This window comes from Protomyctophum parallelum (genome assembly GCF_964188405.1).
Source record: "Protomyctophum parallelum genome assembly, chromosome: 3".
In the NCBI taxonomy this organism is placed as follows: Eukaryota; Metazoa; Chordata; class Actinopteri; order Myctophiformes; family Myctophidae; genus Protomyctophum; species Protomyctophum parallelum.
The window spans coordinates 34,892,139-34,912,217 of NC_139698.1; the positions used below are offsets into that span (position 1 = coordinate 34,892,139).

A 20,079-nucleotide genomic window follows, 5' to 3' on the forward strand; every position below is an offset into this window, starting at 1 on the left:
TCAGTGGTTTGAGTAGAAGGTGTAATAATTTGCTAAACTTTTAGATGAGACCGTTTCCTTGTTGTATGAGCTACTATTGTGTGCAGCAGAGGCCAAGTCTTCACACTTGATGTTGCTGGGTGATCTCTGTGTGCTCGACTCACTCAGAGACAAACGTCTCCTCTTGCAAGCGGTGGAGTAGGCCCCAGAGTCTGCCTTGTCTAATAATGGCGATGCCTGTGTGTCTGTCCACGGTGAGGCCAGACCTCCATTGCCACTGATCTCATCCTCTATCCGTGGCTCATGCTTCTCCGAGTCTTCTCTGTAACCAGTCATGGGGACGGGCTTGGGAGACCAGGGCAGGTTAGGAGGGGTGACCTTTCTCTGGTATGTCCCCCGGGCCCCCCAGCCTGTAGACATGGTGAAGGGAGATTCTGGATAGTAGCTGAGGGCATGGGATGTTGGGACGGACAGGGATTTGATACCGTATGTAAGCAGGGAGCTTGAATAGTCGCCCTCATATGGGGTGAGTTCTATCTTACTGGTAGAGCTGCCACTTCCCCCTTTCTGCATGGAGGCGACGAACCACCTCTGTGAGGCTGCATCCTCCATCTGAGAGGAAAGCAGGCTACTGGTCTGTGGCACCGTCCTCTCGCTGTTGTAAAATCGGTTCTGGGGCAGGTTGTTGACGAACTGGTCCTGGAAGAAGGGCTGCATGCCGTAGCGGGCCCCGGGGACGATCTGATGGGATCGAGGCGAGTCAGTTGGGGACGGGGTGAGGCGATCGCTCTCAGTGACAGTATACATCCTGAAAAACATGCAGTAATAAATTTGATATATTGGGCACAGTCGAGGTAGCAAATATCATGATGTGTTAAATATGTCCCTGCCAAAGGCAGAAAATGTTCATTATAAAATTGGGGCATGAAATATGAAAGACCTTAGGAAATGTACATGCCAAAACAAAGCATTGCATTATTAAAATAAATTGTCATATACATTGACTATACTATACTGATTATACTATGTATGACAATTTACAATTTAGGCATTTAGCAGACTCTTAATCCAGAGTGATTTAAAGATACAAGGAAAACCAATGAACCATCATAACACCATCATAAATCATCAGTCTAAAATATATAATCTGTGTGCATTCATATTGAAACTATGCCAGGTCTACAACTAAATGACAAGATTATGAAGATTATGGAGCATGGTAGGCTACTCACGAATCATAGTTGTCCCTGAATCCTTTTGCAAAGGGGTTGTGGTCTATTTTAAGCTGTGTGATCTAGAAAAACCAAAAAAATGAGAAAAATAAATCACACCTGCAACACTATCGGAACTGCAACTATACATTTATTGTTATAGTAACTGTACTCTACAGTGGTTTGTAGTTGTACTGTATTGTAGTGTACTGTGCAGGTGTCCCCGGAACATCCAGACCCTCGGGAACGCGGCCAGCGTGCCGGCCCGGTTCCAGGGAGCCGCCCGCGTCCAAAACAGTTGAGAAATGACAGTTACCATGTGGGGGTCCCCGGGGGTCCCCGGAACATCCAGAGCCCCATGAACGGCCCAGGGCTCATACTGTAGTGTACTCTGTGCCAATTTACTCTGTGCTAACTCTACAGGCCACTTTAGGTGTTGCAGCTTTCCGTGCTTGGACATACATACATACAGACACAGAGACAGACATATATGGACACACATAGCTCCGTAATGGAGCGGAGGCACCACCAAAAATAATAGGCCAATGTGAAAAGGGTGCCATTTCTTCTTACGCTTTTGATGGCAATTAGATGATTTGAGGCATTTTGTTCCAAAAAATGTGTTTTGCAAAAATCCACCTGTTGGTGGTGCTATAACAGGCCAATGTGAAGAGGGTGGGATATATTCCTCAGCTATGAAAGTGCGTGAAAGATTTCACGTAAATTGCACACTGCATTGATTTGAGGCTTTTTGTTCAAAACAGGCCAATCCTGCAAACTTTGAAAGCCAATGTTAGCCAAATAGGATGGAATATGAAATATCGGACAGATCCAAATTTGGAGCAGAGATTCATCATTGGCAGGGAGAGAGAGAGAGAGAGAGAGAGAGAGAGAGAGAGAGAGAGAGTGTGTGTGTGTGTGTGTGTGTGTGTGTGTGTGTGTGTGTGTGTGTGTGTGTGTGTGTGTGTGTGTGTGTGTGTGTGTGTGTGTGTGTGTGTGTGTGTGTGTGTGTGTGTGTGTGTGTGCTTGTGTGAAGTTTGGCATCGACAGGGTTAAGTATAGGCCTATATGATATTACAAACAATTCACAAACAATAATGTGGGCTTGATATTAAGGCTTGTCCTGTTGTCCGGTAATAAATCTTTCCGGATAAGTGCATTCAAATTAGACTGTCGGCATTTAAACTTGTAGCACTGTGTGATGTGTATACTCACCCAATAATTACTTCCTAAGACTTGGAGTCAGATACTGTCCTTATACTAGGCCTGTCAAAAAATTCGAGTTAGAATCGCGATTCTAATGCCGTCCGATTTTTTTTCCTTGCACAAATGTACCTGTGCATGCAATGCATTATGGCCTGGGTTTCTGCATAGTGCATTTAATACCAGCTAAGCTAAGCCTGCCAATTGTATTTATTGTACTGGTTCAAATTTGTGCAGGCTAAATAAATGAGACATGTTCTTACTCTTGGATTTAACCTTTGTGTGTTTAAATCATTCAGTTGATAAAACCTTTACAATTATACAAGCTTTTTACTAAATGTACTCTGCTTTCATGCCAGAAGACTGGAGTAGATCATGCTAAAATTCTATTTAATTGTTTTTAATAAATAAAATAAAACTGCTTTAGAATCGAAAAAAAATCTTTTTTGAATCGAGAATCGGAAAAATCGAAAAGATCGTTTTTGAATCGAATCGTCACCCCAATAATCGGAATCGAATCGAATCGTGGGACACCTAAAGATTCGCAGCCCTACCTTATACATATCCATTTGAAAGTTCTGGCAGAAAACGTGGGTGTAATATTGTCACTTTTCCAAGAGGAAAACTGGACTGAAAATATGAATACGTGTTGCGATTGGTGTGGGGTAATTGATCACACCACCTATTCTGTGTACCCCAGACGTTTATGCTTACATAAAGGAAGTTTTGATATGTTCAGTCCTGCACTCATTCCGCAGGCCCCTCGCCGGAAAGAATGTCTTCCTTGTCCAGCTCCTTGTGGAAAAGTGGAGATATTTCATTTTTTCTGCAGCCAGAAGTCTTCGGAATGAATTATTGGGTGCACACGTAGTGCTACAAGTTTAAATGCAGCGGATGTCACACTGCTAACCGCGAGTGGGTGGGACCGATCTATGGCTGTGTATTTGGAATACATGAAATGTAAGACATTCTAGGGATATTAAACTGAGAATATGTAAGTAAATGGGAAATTGACTTGTCCAAAGGACAAAAACTTAATTTCAAGCCCTAATAAAAATTATATGTAAAAACGTGGGTATTTCATTTCCCCACAGTTATGCTTACATCAGTGTTCTGGTAGGCAGTGACAGCTATAAATTGGGTCTCTGGAAAGGTATAGGTGTGCGTTTTGACCTCATTGTTAATGCTGCCATCCGCATCTTCAGTCACCTCCACTATGTGCAGCCTGGGCTGGTACTTATGTAAAGACTGTAGAACAATCATCTGTGTGCATGAAAGAAAGAAAGAAAGAAAGAAAGTAATGAGACAAATTCATTAGGCCTAAATGGGCACCATTTTCAAAAATCCATCCATTTTACACTTACACTGCGGCTCTTTTATTATTCTATTATTGTTTGATTATGATTATTATACGGTTTGGATAGGCTATATATTTGTTATACAGTTGTCTGCCAAATGTGTTTCTTATGTGATAAAACATGGAGAGATTTCTGTAAAATGGATAAATAAACAAAACAGTATTCAGATGAAAATAAATTAGATCTCGTTTATTTGTTTGATTTTCCTAACCTGCGAACTGTTACTGCCACCCTTGTTGTTAGTGAGTTTCAGCTTGCCAAAGGAAATCTCCTGTCTCATCCAATGGGACCCATTGTTCGGAGATTCTGGATGGATGTACACTTTGTTCCCTTAAAAAAGGGGGGAAAAAGGTTTTACTGACTTCAAACTTTCTGTCATACACTGCGCATAATCATCGATTCATTTGTAAGAGTATAATTTAGACCTATCCCAGACGCAATTAGTAGACTATAGTCCAACGACGTAGAGTCTGTGGGGGCCACGGGGCCACAGCCCCCATGAAGATTCCCAGGGCCCCTTTAGGCCCCCATGAAGATTTTCGTGGACATTTTACATTTACATTACATATTTTCTGGGAATTCCGAACATTTTGGACCTCTCCGCCGGCAATCTGAGAATCCCATCGTCAAATATTCGGGGAAACAGCGCCTCCCCTGTTGTTCCTCAATAAGCGAGGCAACAGTCTGTCTTGAGAGACACCGGCCGTCCAAGAGGTGTTAAAAAGTGCTAATCGGGTTTCTTTTGTAGTTGTTCTTGAGGCGTGACATAATAACACTGATCAAGAATTCACCAAAGAGACCTAACCCTACACAGACTAGTGAGACTACACACTGACTCGAGAAAAGACCCATATCGTCCAAAATAGGCTGATCAGTCGCTGTCTGTGTATAGGCTAATTCATTGGTAAAAGTATGCTAAATAACTCATTTTTAGACCATTTGGGAAATAAATAAATAAATCCGCTTCGCTCGGCCGCGACAGTCCCCTCCCAACGCAATTCTGTAGCCTACTCAAAGGTAAAACGCACCCGCCGCCTATGATCTCTCTCTCTCTCTCTCCCTCTCCCTCCCTCTCCCTCTCCCTCTCCTCTCTCTCTCTCTCTCTCTCTCTCTCTCTCTCTCTCTCTCTCTCTCTCTCTCTCTCATAATAATAATAATATAGTCCTGAAAGTCCTCACCTTGGCTTGGACATTGGCCTATAGAAGCTGCTTTAAAAGTAGCAGCGAAAACAACTTATTTTTTTCCGCGCTGCGGCGGGGGGGGGGGGGGGGGGTGCGGGGAGGCGGGGCTGCGGGCCTTGAGGATTGATCAAATTACCAATACCTTGCATATTGTTGTCTGCTTTCCCGCAGGTGACCCATTTGCCCCCTTGAAACCGCCAGTGGTTAGGATCCGCCAGCACGATTTCCACAAACACATTGTAATGTGCTGTCAGGTTGAGACCGGTGATGTTAAAACTGAGAAACGGAAACATCCGTCTGCACAAAATAAGAAACAGCGAGAGATGGATGGATGGAGACAGGAATCACATAGGAGCGGATACGGCTATATTATATACTTTAGTATAGCTGAATTAATCCATTCAGAGTCAGCCTAATAGGCGCCTAATGAGACCATCCCTCACCTGCCCTGCTTGGTGATAATCATCTCTGTCTGGTGACGGTGGAACTTGAGCCACAGGGGCCGGTTACAGAGGTAGACTTGGGCCCTCAGTCCTGGTCCGGTGGTGTGTAAGGACAGTGTGCTGGGGTAGGGCGGGTAGATGCAACCAGAACTCTGGCCGAATTGATAAGGCGAGCTGAACTGATTGCGCCCGTTGGTACACATGGCTCTCATGGGAGGCAAGCCGAGGTGAAGCGCAGAGGGATACCTCCCGCTGTGTGGAGGATAAACTGTTCCGGACTGGCCCGCATAGGGGACAAAGGAGCATGGATTCGTCGCGTCTGGACTTTGTTTGGTGGACGGCGTCGGGATATAGTAGCGGTCTGCTGCTGTGTATCGGCTGCCACTCGTTAGATCGTCACCCTCGGTGGTGGGAGATTTTCGTCTCTCATCCGTTACATCCTTGGGTGAGGGGAAGGTGTTGCTCTCTGCTTCAGTGCCGAGCATGTCGCTTTTCTTCTCGAATCTTTATTTTTTACAGAATTACGGATTTCTTACTTTTCTCCTAAATTAGACTATGTCTCAGGTCACTGGTCAAAAGTCACTGCATGGATGTCTCTGTTGCCGGCCGGGTTAATTGCTTCAAGTGCTTTTTAAGTGCTTTTCTGCTGTAAATAAATGTAAAATGTCCATGTTAGTTTGCCCAATAATATTTTCATAATTTCTGAAAGAGACTTATTTCGAAGCACAACACAATTACAGGTTTTTTTCCTCCAACTTCATGCATGCTTACACTTTGGAGGCATATTTTGTTACAACAAAACCAATAGCAAATAATGGTTGATATGTTATTGATGCTTTTATTGTTCCACAGAATAGAATAGTCTCTGAAGACTGTCTTTTAGTTTTCTGGACGTTTTTGGCAATACTGTAAGTCACAATCGGATGTTATTATTATTATTATTATTATTATTAACTATATAATAATCATTATTGTTATTTTAAGCCAAGACATTTGGTGCTGCCTATAGTGAAACTGTCGGTTTAGATTTAATTCAGATAATAGATTTTTATTTGTTTGTTTTGTTGTTGTTGAGTGATTACTTTTTCCCACAGGCCTATACAACATATCATGCAATAATGCCCAAATGATTTGCACATGATGTATACAACAACAACATAAATGTTCCGATGAATTGAAAATGCTAAACAAGTGTAATGCTTTATGGTGTCGTCCACAGTAACAGTTTTGTATTTGAGTTGTGCTTTCGTTTGAAATGAACCTATTTTGCATAATAAATAGGCCTACTAATAAATCAATCAATTGCACTCAGCGTATCAGTGTCTATAACGATGCAAAAAACACTATGACTATAGCATGCGGTCGGTCGGTAAAAAAGGCGCAGTTGGGAAATATTATTATTATTACTTTTTAAGTATAGTCTACTACAGATATATTTATTTAGCAGTGCCGTGATTTCAATTTATGTAGGCCTACATTCGGAAGGCCCGAAGTGAATTAAGGGAGGTTATATATTTTTCATGTTTCTCAAAACAAAACACTCAGATGTCAGAAAGATAATGATGAGCAAATGGCATATAGCTTAATTAGTCCTATAAGAAAAAGTTGGATGTCAACTTGAACATTTTTTAAATAAATGTTAATTGATGATCCCTTTATTGCAGATAGTCCCGTTTTAAAATGCATTGCATTTAGGACTATAGATGAAGCAATAAATTAAACTTACCAATTAGGCTACGGTCCTGTCCACGTCGTTATCAAATTATTCATGTCCATATACCGTTATATAGGAAAAGGGGGAAAAGAAGAGAAAAGAAAATACAAATATCGGCTAAATTTGTTGTAAAGAGCTTCGGCACATGAAAACAACAGGCTTAATTAGAACGCTAGAAGTAAAATAGCTCAACTAGAATAACGCCTGAGGCGCGTGTTGCAGGCAGAGGTGCAGTCAGGGTCTGTCTGTCTTGAAGCGCTCTCTCTGCGCTTCACAAGTGTGATGATGACGCATAGATATAGCAGCCTATTATCAAAGCGCTACTGATCTCCTGCAGGAAGGTGGGGGGATATGGGACGTCCTTCTTCCATTATTGATAATATGACTATAGTATTATATACTTCTATATTTCTGAACCTATATAGCACTTAATATCATTAGTGTGGTTGCAAAACTATAGTTTTACGTTATTAGTGTGGTTGCCCTATATAGGGAATTAGTACCAGCTTTATAATAGTAACCCCAAAAAGTGAACTACTCGAGCCCACACGGGGTTTCTTCATGTGGTCGGTGCAACCACACTTGCAATTTCCCCTTGCAAAAACCATAAAACATTTTGTTGGGGTCAAAGGCTAACTTTAAATGTTCAATGTTTGTGATAATTGATCCCCACCCTCACTTCATAAGGCCATGGCATAGGCAGTGTTTATTGGAGGAACAGCATGTCAAAGAGGCACCAGTGGTGAGACATTAGTGTATGTTGACACCTCTCAAATAAACACTCCACACATCAAATAATTGACCATTGCTTAATTACACAACAAACAAACTATTGTATTGGTAAAAAGCCCAAGGTAAATCACCTCTTCTCATTGCATTGATCGATATTTGATTTGATGGCAACAGAAGTTCAGGAATAGTAGCCTATATGCCTACTGCCTGGATGCTGAAATTCTGTGGCCACATGATTTTACTGATTAACCCGTTGGCAGCTAGCCTAAATCTTAAGTGAAACAACAAATTAAGCAACAAGTGCTCAGAAAGTATAGAAATAATGTATGATCATTTTAAATTTGTCCTCATACTATGATAGAGTGCGTTCTCCGAAGACTGAAATCCATATCTCCAACACACACACGCACACGCACATGCACACGCACGCACGCATGCGCGAGCACACACACACACACACACACACACACACACACACACACACACACACACACACACACACACACACACACACACACACACACACACACACACACACACACACACACACTGTGTGCCAAGTACCATGATGTCACACACTCACATACAGACTCATGCTGTGCTTATGGCAAAAGCAGTGAGTCAGAAGTGAGAATGTGGTGTTTTGACACTCTTCGTTTTTCCATATATGGGGTGGCTTGACATCCCCTCACTGACTCACTGAGCATACCCCTTTAATGGAATCAGAGAATTAAGTCAACATTATTTTCCCTTAATTTTAAACTTTTATCCAGCCATCCTATTATTGATGTTTTTTTTATTCAAATTAATTCAGATTCATCCGCTCAGCCACCAAATTATAGCCTCCATAATTTATTTTTGATATTCCCAATGTAATACCACCAATAATGACCCATGACTGATGCTACAGAGGGGATAAACTTGACAGATACTTCTGTCATTAATGTACTTACCAAATATTTACTTTGTTCTTAGATTACTTTAATATATCATAATGTGTTCCACAGTTGTGTGTTACATATTGGCTATATAATTTGTATACATTTTAAAGGTAATTCCAAGTGCTTTACATAAAACATTAAAGAGAAACATTGATATACAATAAGAACAAGACCTGCAGTTTTCTGGGAGTTTGCTACACATAATGTGGTGCATAGAAACTGAATGTTCTCCATGATGTTCAGTTAGGGATCGGGATCGAGAAGGCATGCCCAGACGACCTGAGAGGTCTATATATGGTTCATAATGCACACGATCAGAAATATATTTTGGCCCTGAAACATTCAATGCTTTATAATCCAACAGTAGTATTTTTTAAATAAATTATTTGACAAACAGTAAGCCAGTGCAAAGATCTCATAACTGTCTGGAGTGAATGATGTTCCCTTTTCTTGGCATTAGTAAGAACTTGATCAATAGCGTTCCGATACATTTTGTAGGAGGACCTGTAAAAACACTGTTACAGTCTACTGAAGATGAATGCAAAGACAGATTCTTCCAAGTCCTGCTGAGACATCAGTCTTTTAATCATTGCTTTTAATCTGACTTTGTAATTGTTTTGAGCCAGACTAATGGTCTGACTCTTGGTCACAGTCGAGGTTCCCCTAGCTGTGCTTGGTTTTTGACACATCTAAAGGGTTATTTCTGACATATTGCCATCAGGCCTGCCATCCTACTGTGGTGCCCATGCCAGGCAGGAGGAAAGAGCTGGTGACCTGGCTGCCACCACCCTGCCCTAGGCCACTGCCACCCCAGAGGGAGCAGAAGGTCTGTTGGCCCCGAAGCCATGCCAGGAACTCTGCACTGTGAGGAACTCTGCCGGCTATAGTTTGTGATTTCACAATGGGTATACTCTCAGGGGATTTTTACCTCCTAGAACACAGTCTTTTATAGGAAGGATGTACATGCATTTATAGTTAAAAGTCAGTTGGTTGTTTGTTGACACTGCAATTACATCCGAGGGAATTTTCTTTTAGGTGAAATGACAACTGCCCTAACCATTGCCAATTGCAGACAACAGGAGTGAAATAGTTTTCATGGGCTTCAAACACCAGAAGGTGAAGCCCTCCAGAGATCCCCTTCCTTGACTTCCCCCCTACACTTATACTTATGGTTGAGTCCTATGTCCTGTAAAGAGTAGCAGCAGGAGCGGACCATCACATTTGGTGCCCAGCGTGGGGGCAGTTGGTGAGCTGATAATGTTCCAGCTATCCCACAGAGATACACTTCTGCCTCTCCGTCAAGATTTGGTGTTTTCTCATTTGCATTTGCTAATGAGATCCTGTTTGCATGACTTTATGATGGAAGACATTCTGTCTGAAGGAAATTACTCTCTTATTTCTGAGCAAACACAGTGTGCTGATTTAGACAAAGAAATTACTAATGTTTTTTTTTAACCAGGTTGAGAGATTAGGCACCACAACAAAAAATGTTGCAGACAAGCACATACTACAACCACAGTAAAAGCTACACTGATATTAAAATGTTATACACTATGTGAGGCCTGATTAAGTATGTAAACCATACTGGTATTCACCACAAGTTGAAGGCTCACCTACGGTTATAGCCAGTGTAGAACACTGCAGTGCATCAACCCTACAGAATGATTAAAAATGACTTATTTGTGGAGCCATGCACCATCAATGTAGTGTGAGTTTAAAAAGTAGGCCATCCACTCAAGTTGCATTTACTGTATGTGTGAACATTTGGAATTCAAAAAAGGTTGACATATTGTGAAACTGATGGAGAACAGCTAAATGGTCGTTTGGGATTTAGTTTGTGTGGCTCTGCAGGAGTCTAGCTAGCCGTTAAGATGGTCTGTGTCTGTTTTTTTTAATGATGCACTCGCGCGCGCGCAACACAGACACACACACACACACACACACACACACACACACACACACACACACACACACACACACACACACACACAGAGAGATACCTGTCCTTATATTCCGTAATGTATAGCCTAAAAAAGAGACCACCCTCTGCTTATCACGGCCACTCCCCGTTCTCAATCGCTTCCCTATCTACCACCATAGACATATAAAGGTTAAAGGACCGCTCCTCGAGTAGAGCAACAATGGTGGTCAGCTCCCGAGACTTCGCCCCCACCCAGCGTCTCGCTCTAACCTTGGGTTCCTCATCTAATTTTGTTTCAATTGACCTTATGCACACTGTTGCCACACTGTGTGGCCTTGGTCTTTCCCCAATGGGACTGATCGAGGGTAGCTACTGGGACGTAGGTCGGGACTTGATCACCCTGGCTGGGTCGCCTGAGTGAGGGGTATGATGTTCTAGAGACCCGAAACCCCCACGACGATACATCACTGAGGATACGTCCCAGGTGCATCCATGCAATGATTTTTGTTATATACTAATACTTCATACCAGTGGTATGAAACAAAAAAAAAGGGTTTGCGGACCTCCAGGGGTCATTCAGAAAGAAAGAATATATATAATCATCATCATCCTCATCGTCATTGTAACCACCACTCATTTTATATCCATAATATTCATATTACTGCTGCCAATAAAGACACATTCAAAAGCATCCGTTTGATACCTTGCCCAAATTTCCAAATCAGCAAATGTCAGCTAATATCAGCATGCAGCACCCCTAAAAGACTAACAAGCTACTGCGGGTGCACTGCAGTGTGTAAGACCACAACACAATCGTGGTGTCATTATCAACATGCTTTGTGTCGGCCATGCCTTTACTTTTACAAACGAGATACTGTATATAGCTTACAAATTTACAATGCATCGTTTTTTGATAAATAACACAGCAATATAAAAAGAACAAATGCATGATCTGTATTGTTTAATGAAATATTACTTTATCCAGTGGGGTGGAAGGAATATTTTCTGCATTATGTGGCCTCTCTGTGCAAGCCAGCAGAGCCCGAGTATGTTTTTTCTGATATGGGAATCTGCTGACTGCAGTATCACTTTATGATTAACAATTTAACTATGATCCCCTTCCTTCCCATTGTTATTCCACAGATGACTGCAAGTAAGAACGAAATACGAGCAATGGCATGCAGGCTTCATTAGATTCATTGATTGATTTACTGTTTTCCATGGCTGTATAATCACTTCCCCACCAAGGTAATTTGTAAGCTCTTTATGGTTCAGAGGTATAAGCCTGAGAGTTAATTAATCAGCTTTGTTTAGAAGTTTTGAACTGTGATAGTGGGTGATGACTGAAGAAGACCAAAAAGCCTTTGTGGGATAGAATGTCTTGTTTACCATGAGAAAAGTTTAAAACAAAACAGGTAAAGATGGTTGAAACTGAAAGTTATATTTGATTCCTTGGCTTTATTTATTTGCACGTTTCCTCTCTTGAGTTTTCATAGTGTTCAGTCCAGATGTGACTCAAGAACATGGGTGCTTGGTCGCTTCTTTGTTCTAAACAAAATAAGTCAATAGAAGATTGTTTACTACAAACAATTATTTCATTTATTTAAGATGAACAAGTCATCACTATTATTATAATAATGTATCATGCTCTAGCCAACTATAGTTTAGTTTTCCATGTCAATATTGTCATTAGCGTATCTGCACTGTAGTAAATTATATCAGCTACTTATGACGTTCAATCTTTCTACGTTTCACAGTGAATGATACTACCAGTCCTCTGTTACTTCCCTTGTAGTTCAAAGCATTGGTACACTCTGGCCTTTGTCAGTCTTAATTGAAGGCCCTCCTTGCTTTAATTGGTTTTTTCTTGTATGTGAATGGAAGCATGTCTGAGGGTTAAATGCATCTTAATAAGAGCTTTAATCCGTTCATTAACAGAGAAACATGAGGGGTTGAGAGCAGTGAAGAGAGGTTGATAATTGAGAGGTTGGCTTCTTTCTCCCTGTGCTGTGCTGTGTGTGTGTGTGTGTGTGTGTGTGTGTGTGTGTGTGTGTGTGTGTGTGTGTGTGTGTGTGTGTGTGTGTGTGTGTGGTGTGTATGTGTGTGTGTGTGTGTGTGTGTGTGTGTGTGTGTGTGTGTGTGTGTGTGTGTGTGTGTGTGTGTGTGTGTGTGTGTGTGTGTGTGTGTGTGATTGATTGATTGATTGAAATATTTATTAACAGTTTGTAGAATTTACAGTACATTTTAAGCACAAACTCAATACAAAGACTGTCAACTGTGAGTGGACGACCCAATTAAGCATTACACTTGTTTACAACAGGGTCCACATTGTTCAATTCATCAAAACATTTAAAGACATACAGACATTTAGAGACATACAAATAGACATTTCTATGTAGCTAAAGTACAGAACAGGAATTCATCATATGGGAAGCAAAAACCTACCAACTGCAGCTACCAACTGCTCACTGTACTCTTACACCCATGATTATCAGCTTTATTAATTGTTAAAACATTCCAGAGAAAGATATAGTTGAAAATATACTATAAAAAGTTAAAACAGACTAGTATTGTCTTACACGTCTCTTCTAAAAGCTACCTCCTGCTTCTCTACTACTCTGCTGTCACATTCTCACCAAGTTGTTCTCGCTGTATATTTTAGCACCTATCCCCGTGTGAGGCTTGTGTTCGTCCATACCCCCCACCCCCACACGCACGCACGCACGCACGCATGCACGCACACACACACACACACACACACACACACACACACACACACACACTGTGGATCAGACTAAAGAAACTGAACAAACGTGCTGCTTTACAATTCTGTTAAATATTCTGATTTGCATTATCCTTTCAAGTTGTTTTTCACCTTTTTTCAATGTAATTTATTAGACACACACACACACACACACACTCACACTCACACACAGTCACACACACACACACACACACACACACACACACACACACACACACACACACACACACACACACACATACACACACGCAGACACACACACACAAACACACACACACACACACACACACACACACACACACACACACACACACACACACACACACACACACACACACACACACACACACACACACACACACACACACACACACACACGCACCTTCTGATCCTTTAAAAGCAGTGTCAAATGGTCACAAGCATCCAATATTATACACCTTCAGTGCTGATATTTATCAAATAAAACACTGGAGAAAGAAACAGCAGTAGCCTACCAACAAACAGCTTGCTCATACATGGTTGTGTCTGTGTGTGACTGAATTTGTGTATTGCTGTGAAGCGAAAAAGGTCTGATGATGGCAAGGAAACATCCATCATACAATCATAGTATGGGCATGTCTATTTGATTATGGAGTGTCTGCATGTGGGCTTGACAGGCAACCATATTTTCGAAGAAGGTCGGGCTGGAAACCTTGCATAAAGGCCAGAGCCAGCACTTGCTAGCAGGTCCTGAGAATGCAGGATCGTGGCTTAATTGATCTCCACACTGGCACACTGAAGGTCTAAGGACATATGACAGAAGAAGAATGCACTTGCAGGATAACTTCATGGAGTCAAATGCAGCAGCACAAGCTCTCTTTCCCACTCCTCATCCTGGCCAAGAGTTGTTCCCTAGAATGAACATAGGCCAGATGAATCGTTGCTGCAAATCAGCCATGAGAGCATGGGAGTGATGGTTGACTGGTTGGTTGATTGATTGATCGATTTAAAAATGTATTTCATAGTATGTAGAATGAGTACATTTCAAACGAAAGCACAAGTCAATACAAAGACTGGTACTTTGTGAACGAAACCACGATAAAGCACTAAGACTTGTTTACAACAGGGTCCACCATTTTCAATTCATCAGAACATTTAAAGACTTACAAATATACTCTTCTATGACAACACAGGAAATCATCATATAAAGAAAGTAAAAATGGTAAAACAAAACATGTACAGTATGGGGGGGAAAGTATAAGGTGGGGGGGAACTCACATTTTTTTTATACGGGGGCCAGTTTGGAATTGCAGCCCTCCGTAGGTGCTCTTTGAGAGCGGTTTTGAAGGAGTCAAGTCAATTCGTATGTCTTAATGGCTGTTGGTAGGGCATTCCACATTTTAGTGGCATAGGAGCGAAATTAATTTAATCCTTTGTTTGAGCCAATGCTGGGAGGTCTTTCCCTTGTCCATTGTGATGCTACATTAGCAGTAGATAAGATAGAACTACATAGGACTTCTAACCAAAGGAAATACACAGTATTCTATTCACGCTTTGTTCATGAAGTAGTGCATGTCTTTTAGTGCCCCCCTCCCCCCCCCACACACACACACACACACACACACACACACACACACACACACACACACACACACACGCACGCACACACACACACACACACACACACACACACACACACACACACACACACACACACACACACACACACACACACACACACACACACACAAACAAGCGGCACACATCATTACTTCTGAAAGCTTTGAAAAAGTTTTTTACACATCCCAAAAAAAGAAAGAAAACGCTATCGATCTTGAGCTTTGCCTTCTCTGTGATGAGTTCTTTCTGTCATAATGGAATGGCTCCCTGGCCATTTCTCCAGCCCATTCTTCATTTGGAGTAATTATAGATGGAGAGGTAAAAGATGTTCCCCCCCCCCCCCTTTTCATTGTATGTCCTACCCTGTGTGCATTCAGTGGAGCTCTTACCACTGCATTCTTATTAGGGATGCGTCTGAAAGCCCATCCACAGTAGTGTCCTCGGAAAATCCATGATGGTTGCTCATTGTTGGCATTAATGAGACAAGCAAACGAGGATGCCTTTTCAATAGGAACAAGTTTTACTTTTAGATAATTAACTGCATTCAGAGTCAGACACCCATGGTGCGTTGCAGGCAGCAGAGGTTATTTGCAGAGACCAGGCACTAGAGAGAAAACAGGTATAAAGGAAAAAAAACTTTATCAAAAGACAAGATGTTCTCTTATTGGAACTGTGTTCGAAAGTACCGGTATCTATTCAAATGGCATCTTCTTCATATGTTTTCTTTTCTTCTCTTCCTCGTCTCTCTCTCTCTCTCTCTCTCTCTCTCTCTCTCTTTTTGATGTTGCACAGTGTAATGAGGAAATACTCTAGTCTTTGTGGAACAGTCAAAGGTCTGCTGTCTTAATGAATGGCGAAGACACAGAGAGATTGAGTCATCTTCCTTGTTCCATAGTTCCCAAGCAAAGGCCCCAGTATGTCTCCTGAAGAAGGCCTCATCCATCTATCATCCATCTGATGTCGACTTGTTTCTTGTTAACAGGGGCATAAAGCGAAGGTAGAGGGGGAAAGTAATTTTCTTTCCCTGGCTATCTATTCTTTTGGTGGGGTTCTTCCATGTGGGTTTCTTCTAATGCGCTTTCACAGTGCTCATAATTATCTTGGCTATGAATCCTTCTTTCTTCAAGTCTCATATAGAAAAAGAGAAGTCATATTAACATTTCATTTCCTGGCTTTACCAATACAGACTTGTCTGCAAGCCTTATTTCTGTCTCGCATTACTTGGAAGGATAAAACAGTGTCACAGTAATTGAAGGGAATTAAAATGTGTTATTGCCATACAGTACAAAAGTCAAAAACCCATAGATATTCACCCTGAAGAGGAAGAGATAATGACTTCATTTTGGGAGTCGAGTTGAGAACCACTTATTTAGAAGGCATAGGTAGAATTGGACTCAGGTCTTAATGGGTTAAATACAAAGCAAGTCTATGCTGGCTCTTGTTTCTTGTTTGGCTTCTGCTGAAATAGCTGATCTACAAGCTCACTGTAAATTTGCTTGTAAATTTGATATTTTGCTGAATGTCCGCCACAATAGTGTTCATGTGGTTAATACAGGTGAGAGTTTGGCAGTGTGCCGCGGGTTCGACTCCCGATCCCGACAGCCTTTACTGAATGTCACCCCCCCCCATGCCCCCCAAAAAATGGTTAGAAAAAAAAGAAAAAATAACTTCCTGCGGCCCACTTTTGTAAATACCATATCGGATTCAATAAAATTGTCTTGTCCAGTTTGTGCTGCAATTTAAAGTCAAGTGAGAAAGTCTTTAGTCCCGGACTGTGTTAGTGTCAGAGGGCATTTCCAAAAGACCACAAACGGTCCAGGTATGGCAATAGAACCACAGCAGATTCATTGGAGTGGTAAAGCATACATATAAAAAATTCCCCTATCTCCCATCATCCATGCAACCTCACTAACAAACCTCCACCCCACCCCCACTCTTCTGACCTCCATCCCCAACTCTTCCGGCTGATTACTCGTAATGTAATTTTAATTAAAAACGGTGGTGTCAAAGGGTTTAGCCTGCCTGAGAAGCGGGTGCAGATTGTGGCGCAGTGGCAGACCCCTTCATTTGGTTGAAGGGAAATGCATCCTGACACCACTCGGGTGGCACCAACAAGAGCAGAGCCAAGATAAACAAAAAGACAAAATCACTTATGGAGAGGGGGGTTTAGCCAATGGCAATGTGATTTCAAATATAATTTAGTTTATCTAATTAATATGTTTTTTTACCTTAGATTTTCTACATTTGTCTACTGCTGTCAGTATCCGAAGACCTAAGAGAATCTGGCATGAAAGAATGATGTATAAAATTAAACATAAATTGTGACCAATTGTTAGATGCAATTACAGAGGACATGGGGTAATGCCTCAATAGAGAAAATGTGTGGTAATGTGAAAAGGATGGAAATGGAAGAGATTCTTGTATTTGGCCACCACTAAAGACAGCAGCAGGAGCAGTATGTTTTCTTATGTTGATCTTAAATCAGTCCGAAATCTGCGTCACCATAACACACTCACACACACACACATGCACGCAGTACATGAGTAAAAAGCTACACAATTACTCTTCATTCTCCTGTCAAAATGCTTGTCATGCTCCTGTCATCATCATGCATTTTGATAGAAGAATTGCTGCTGCCAAATTTGATGGCGGTGACCTGTGGAAGGCGCCCCACAGCATGGCTCAACAGTTGAGGTCCGCCGGTAGGTTTGTAATCCCATCACTCGAGCCGTTGGATTATTTGCTTTCCATCGACCCTGAAATGGCTCCCCACCACTCCGGCTTTACCACTCTCTAAGATCTCATCTCCACAACCCATCTGCTAGTCACCGCAGCACGACGTCTTGGAAATCACAGACTGTAAGAATGGAGTCGTGGGGATTGAGGCAAACTAAACTAAACTAAAGCTGCAAGCTTTGGCATCCTCTTCAACAAAACCACTGTCAGCATCTATTTCTGAAATTAGCGTAATAATAAATGTATGTGATTAACTAAATTATGCTTTTGTAAACATATGCATGTAATTGTAAATTAAGATGGCACAATGATTCGACGGTCAAATCGGAAATCATTTCGTCGTTTCATTTTGCCAATAATTATAACATAATTATTATCTGGTCAGCTTTTGCTCCTTTCCCTCATTTCACCATTACACAAGGGTTAATAAACCAGAACATTGTACAACCTATATCCCTATTCATCAGGCTCAGAGGGCCAATAAAATATCAGAGGCCATTACATATCATTTGATCAAAGCACACAAAACCATAGATAATAATAATCTTGTGTTATCCTTTTATCATACCCTTTGACAACAACAACCCATCAATGGCTGGCTTTCCAGAGGCGTCTAGTGTCAGTGACCCTTTAACACTCTCTGACAGCGGCCTTGTTGTGTTCTCGTCAGTGGACAGTTGGAGTGACCATGGGTTGGCCCCAGGCACTGAGGCATGGTGTAAGAGGGTTTAACTTTGCTAACCTCCCTTCTGCCAGGTTCATGAAGCCCTGCTGCTCGGGTAATATTGGATCGGTGGGTGAGAACCCATGCCGCTGCCATATCAGTCAGCATGCCAACCTGGTCTTGTAATAAAGAAGCATCCACAAGAGGTACACAGTAAAATCTGGAGTGTTAATTGAGTCTCAAAATAGACCCATAAGCGCAATTCATTTTTACACTGTATTAGGGTGCATGTTAGTCTGGTTTACAGAACCTACATGTTACATAAATGATCTGGAAATCTGATTTCTTTAAACTAAAGTCTCCCTCACATGCCTGCTGTCAAAAAGGATACAAGAGGAGTGTGCTGTTTGGAAGCCGTGTACATGATCAAGTCTCTGTCCTGGGGTGACAGTGTATATTCAAGACAGGTTTCTAGAAACACACACACACACACACACACACACACACACACACACACACACACACACACACACACACACACACACACACACACACACAGGTGATATAACAGATGCGAGCACAACAATTTGTGTGGAATTTACATTCATGTGCATTCGTGTGCAGGTGATAAACTGTGGACTCATCAGTTGTGAGAACCTTTTCCTGCTTGTGGTAAGCACCAATTGTTTTTCTTACTGCCTTTTGCGATGAAAAGGACTTGCTAAACCTTGAAACTGTGGTGCTCCACAGTGGAGACTCGGAGTGCCGTCATGTTGAGCGCCAGAGAGCTGTGAGAGTTGAGAGCTTAGCAGACAGATGTTGCATTTATTTTCTTCGTTGCCTGCTGGTAGCGGTGTGTGTGTGTGTGTGTGTGTGTGTGTGTGTGTGTGTGTGTGTGTGTGTGTGTGTGTGTGTGTGTGTGTGTGTGTGTGTGCGTGTGTGCGTGCGTGTGTTGCGTGCGTGTTTGTGTTTGCATTGACAGGGCAAGTGGCATTGGGGAGTGTACATGAATCTCATGCTTGTATCTGCCGGTGTTACTGAGCAGGTGTGTATGTAACTACTTCACATGGGATCCAGACAGCATGCTATACCTCATAGCTGATTGTGGTCACTGGCCAAAGTTGCAGGCTGCGAGTACACGCTTAAAGTACAGTGTGGTTAGATCTTATTTGAACGCAGACAAGACTGAGCTTCTCTTCTTCCCAGCTACAGTAAGTCCTGCCCTATGTGGGAGCTAATGCCCTGGTAACGTCTGTCCCAACAGCCAGGAACCTTGGTGTTGTCCTGGTCAGTCAGCTCTCATTCAAAACACACATCACAGACCTGGGCCATTGCTCAATGGTCCAGGCACCGTGGCTGGTAATCCAGTCTGGCAATGTGCCGCGGGTTCGACTCCTGATCCCGACGGCCTTCACTGCATGTCTTCCCTTCATCTCTCTCCCCATTTCCTGTCAGCCTACTGTCTGTCCCTCCATAAAATATATATATAAAATAAAGGCGAAAGCCACAAAAAAACAATAAAAAAACTAAAACCACACATCACAGCTGTCACTCGATCCTGTAGGTTTACACTCTATAACATACGACGAATTAGACCGTTCCTCACCCAGGAGTCAGCCCAGCTCCTAATCCA

At 42.0% G+C, this 20,079-nt stretch overlaps 1 protein-coding gene across 1 annotated transcript; it reads right to left on the bottom strand.

The window, feature by feature from the left end:
• LOC310855507 (eomesodermin-like) lies at positions 1 to 5,860 on the bottom strand (the record flags this gene model as incomplete). Its single annotated transcript, XM_083760532.1, has 6 exons — positions 1 to 787; positions 1,212 to 1,273; positions 3,498 to 3,656; positions 3,963 to 4,081; positions 5,075 to 5,229; positions 5,376 to 5,860. The coding sequence occupies 6 exons, from the start codon at positions 5,858 to 5,860 to the stop codon at positions 1 to 3; spliced, it is 1,767 nt and encodes a 588-aa protein (XP_083616658.1).
• Positions 5,861 to 20,079: the final 14,219 nt, after the last annotated feature.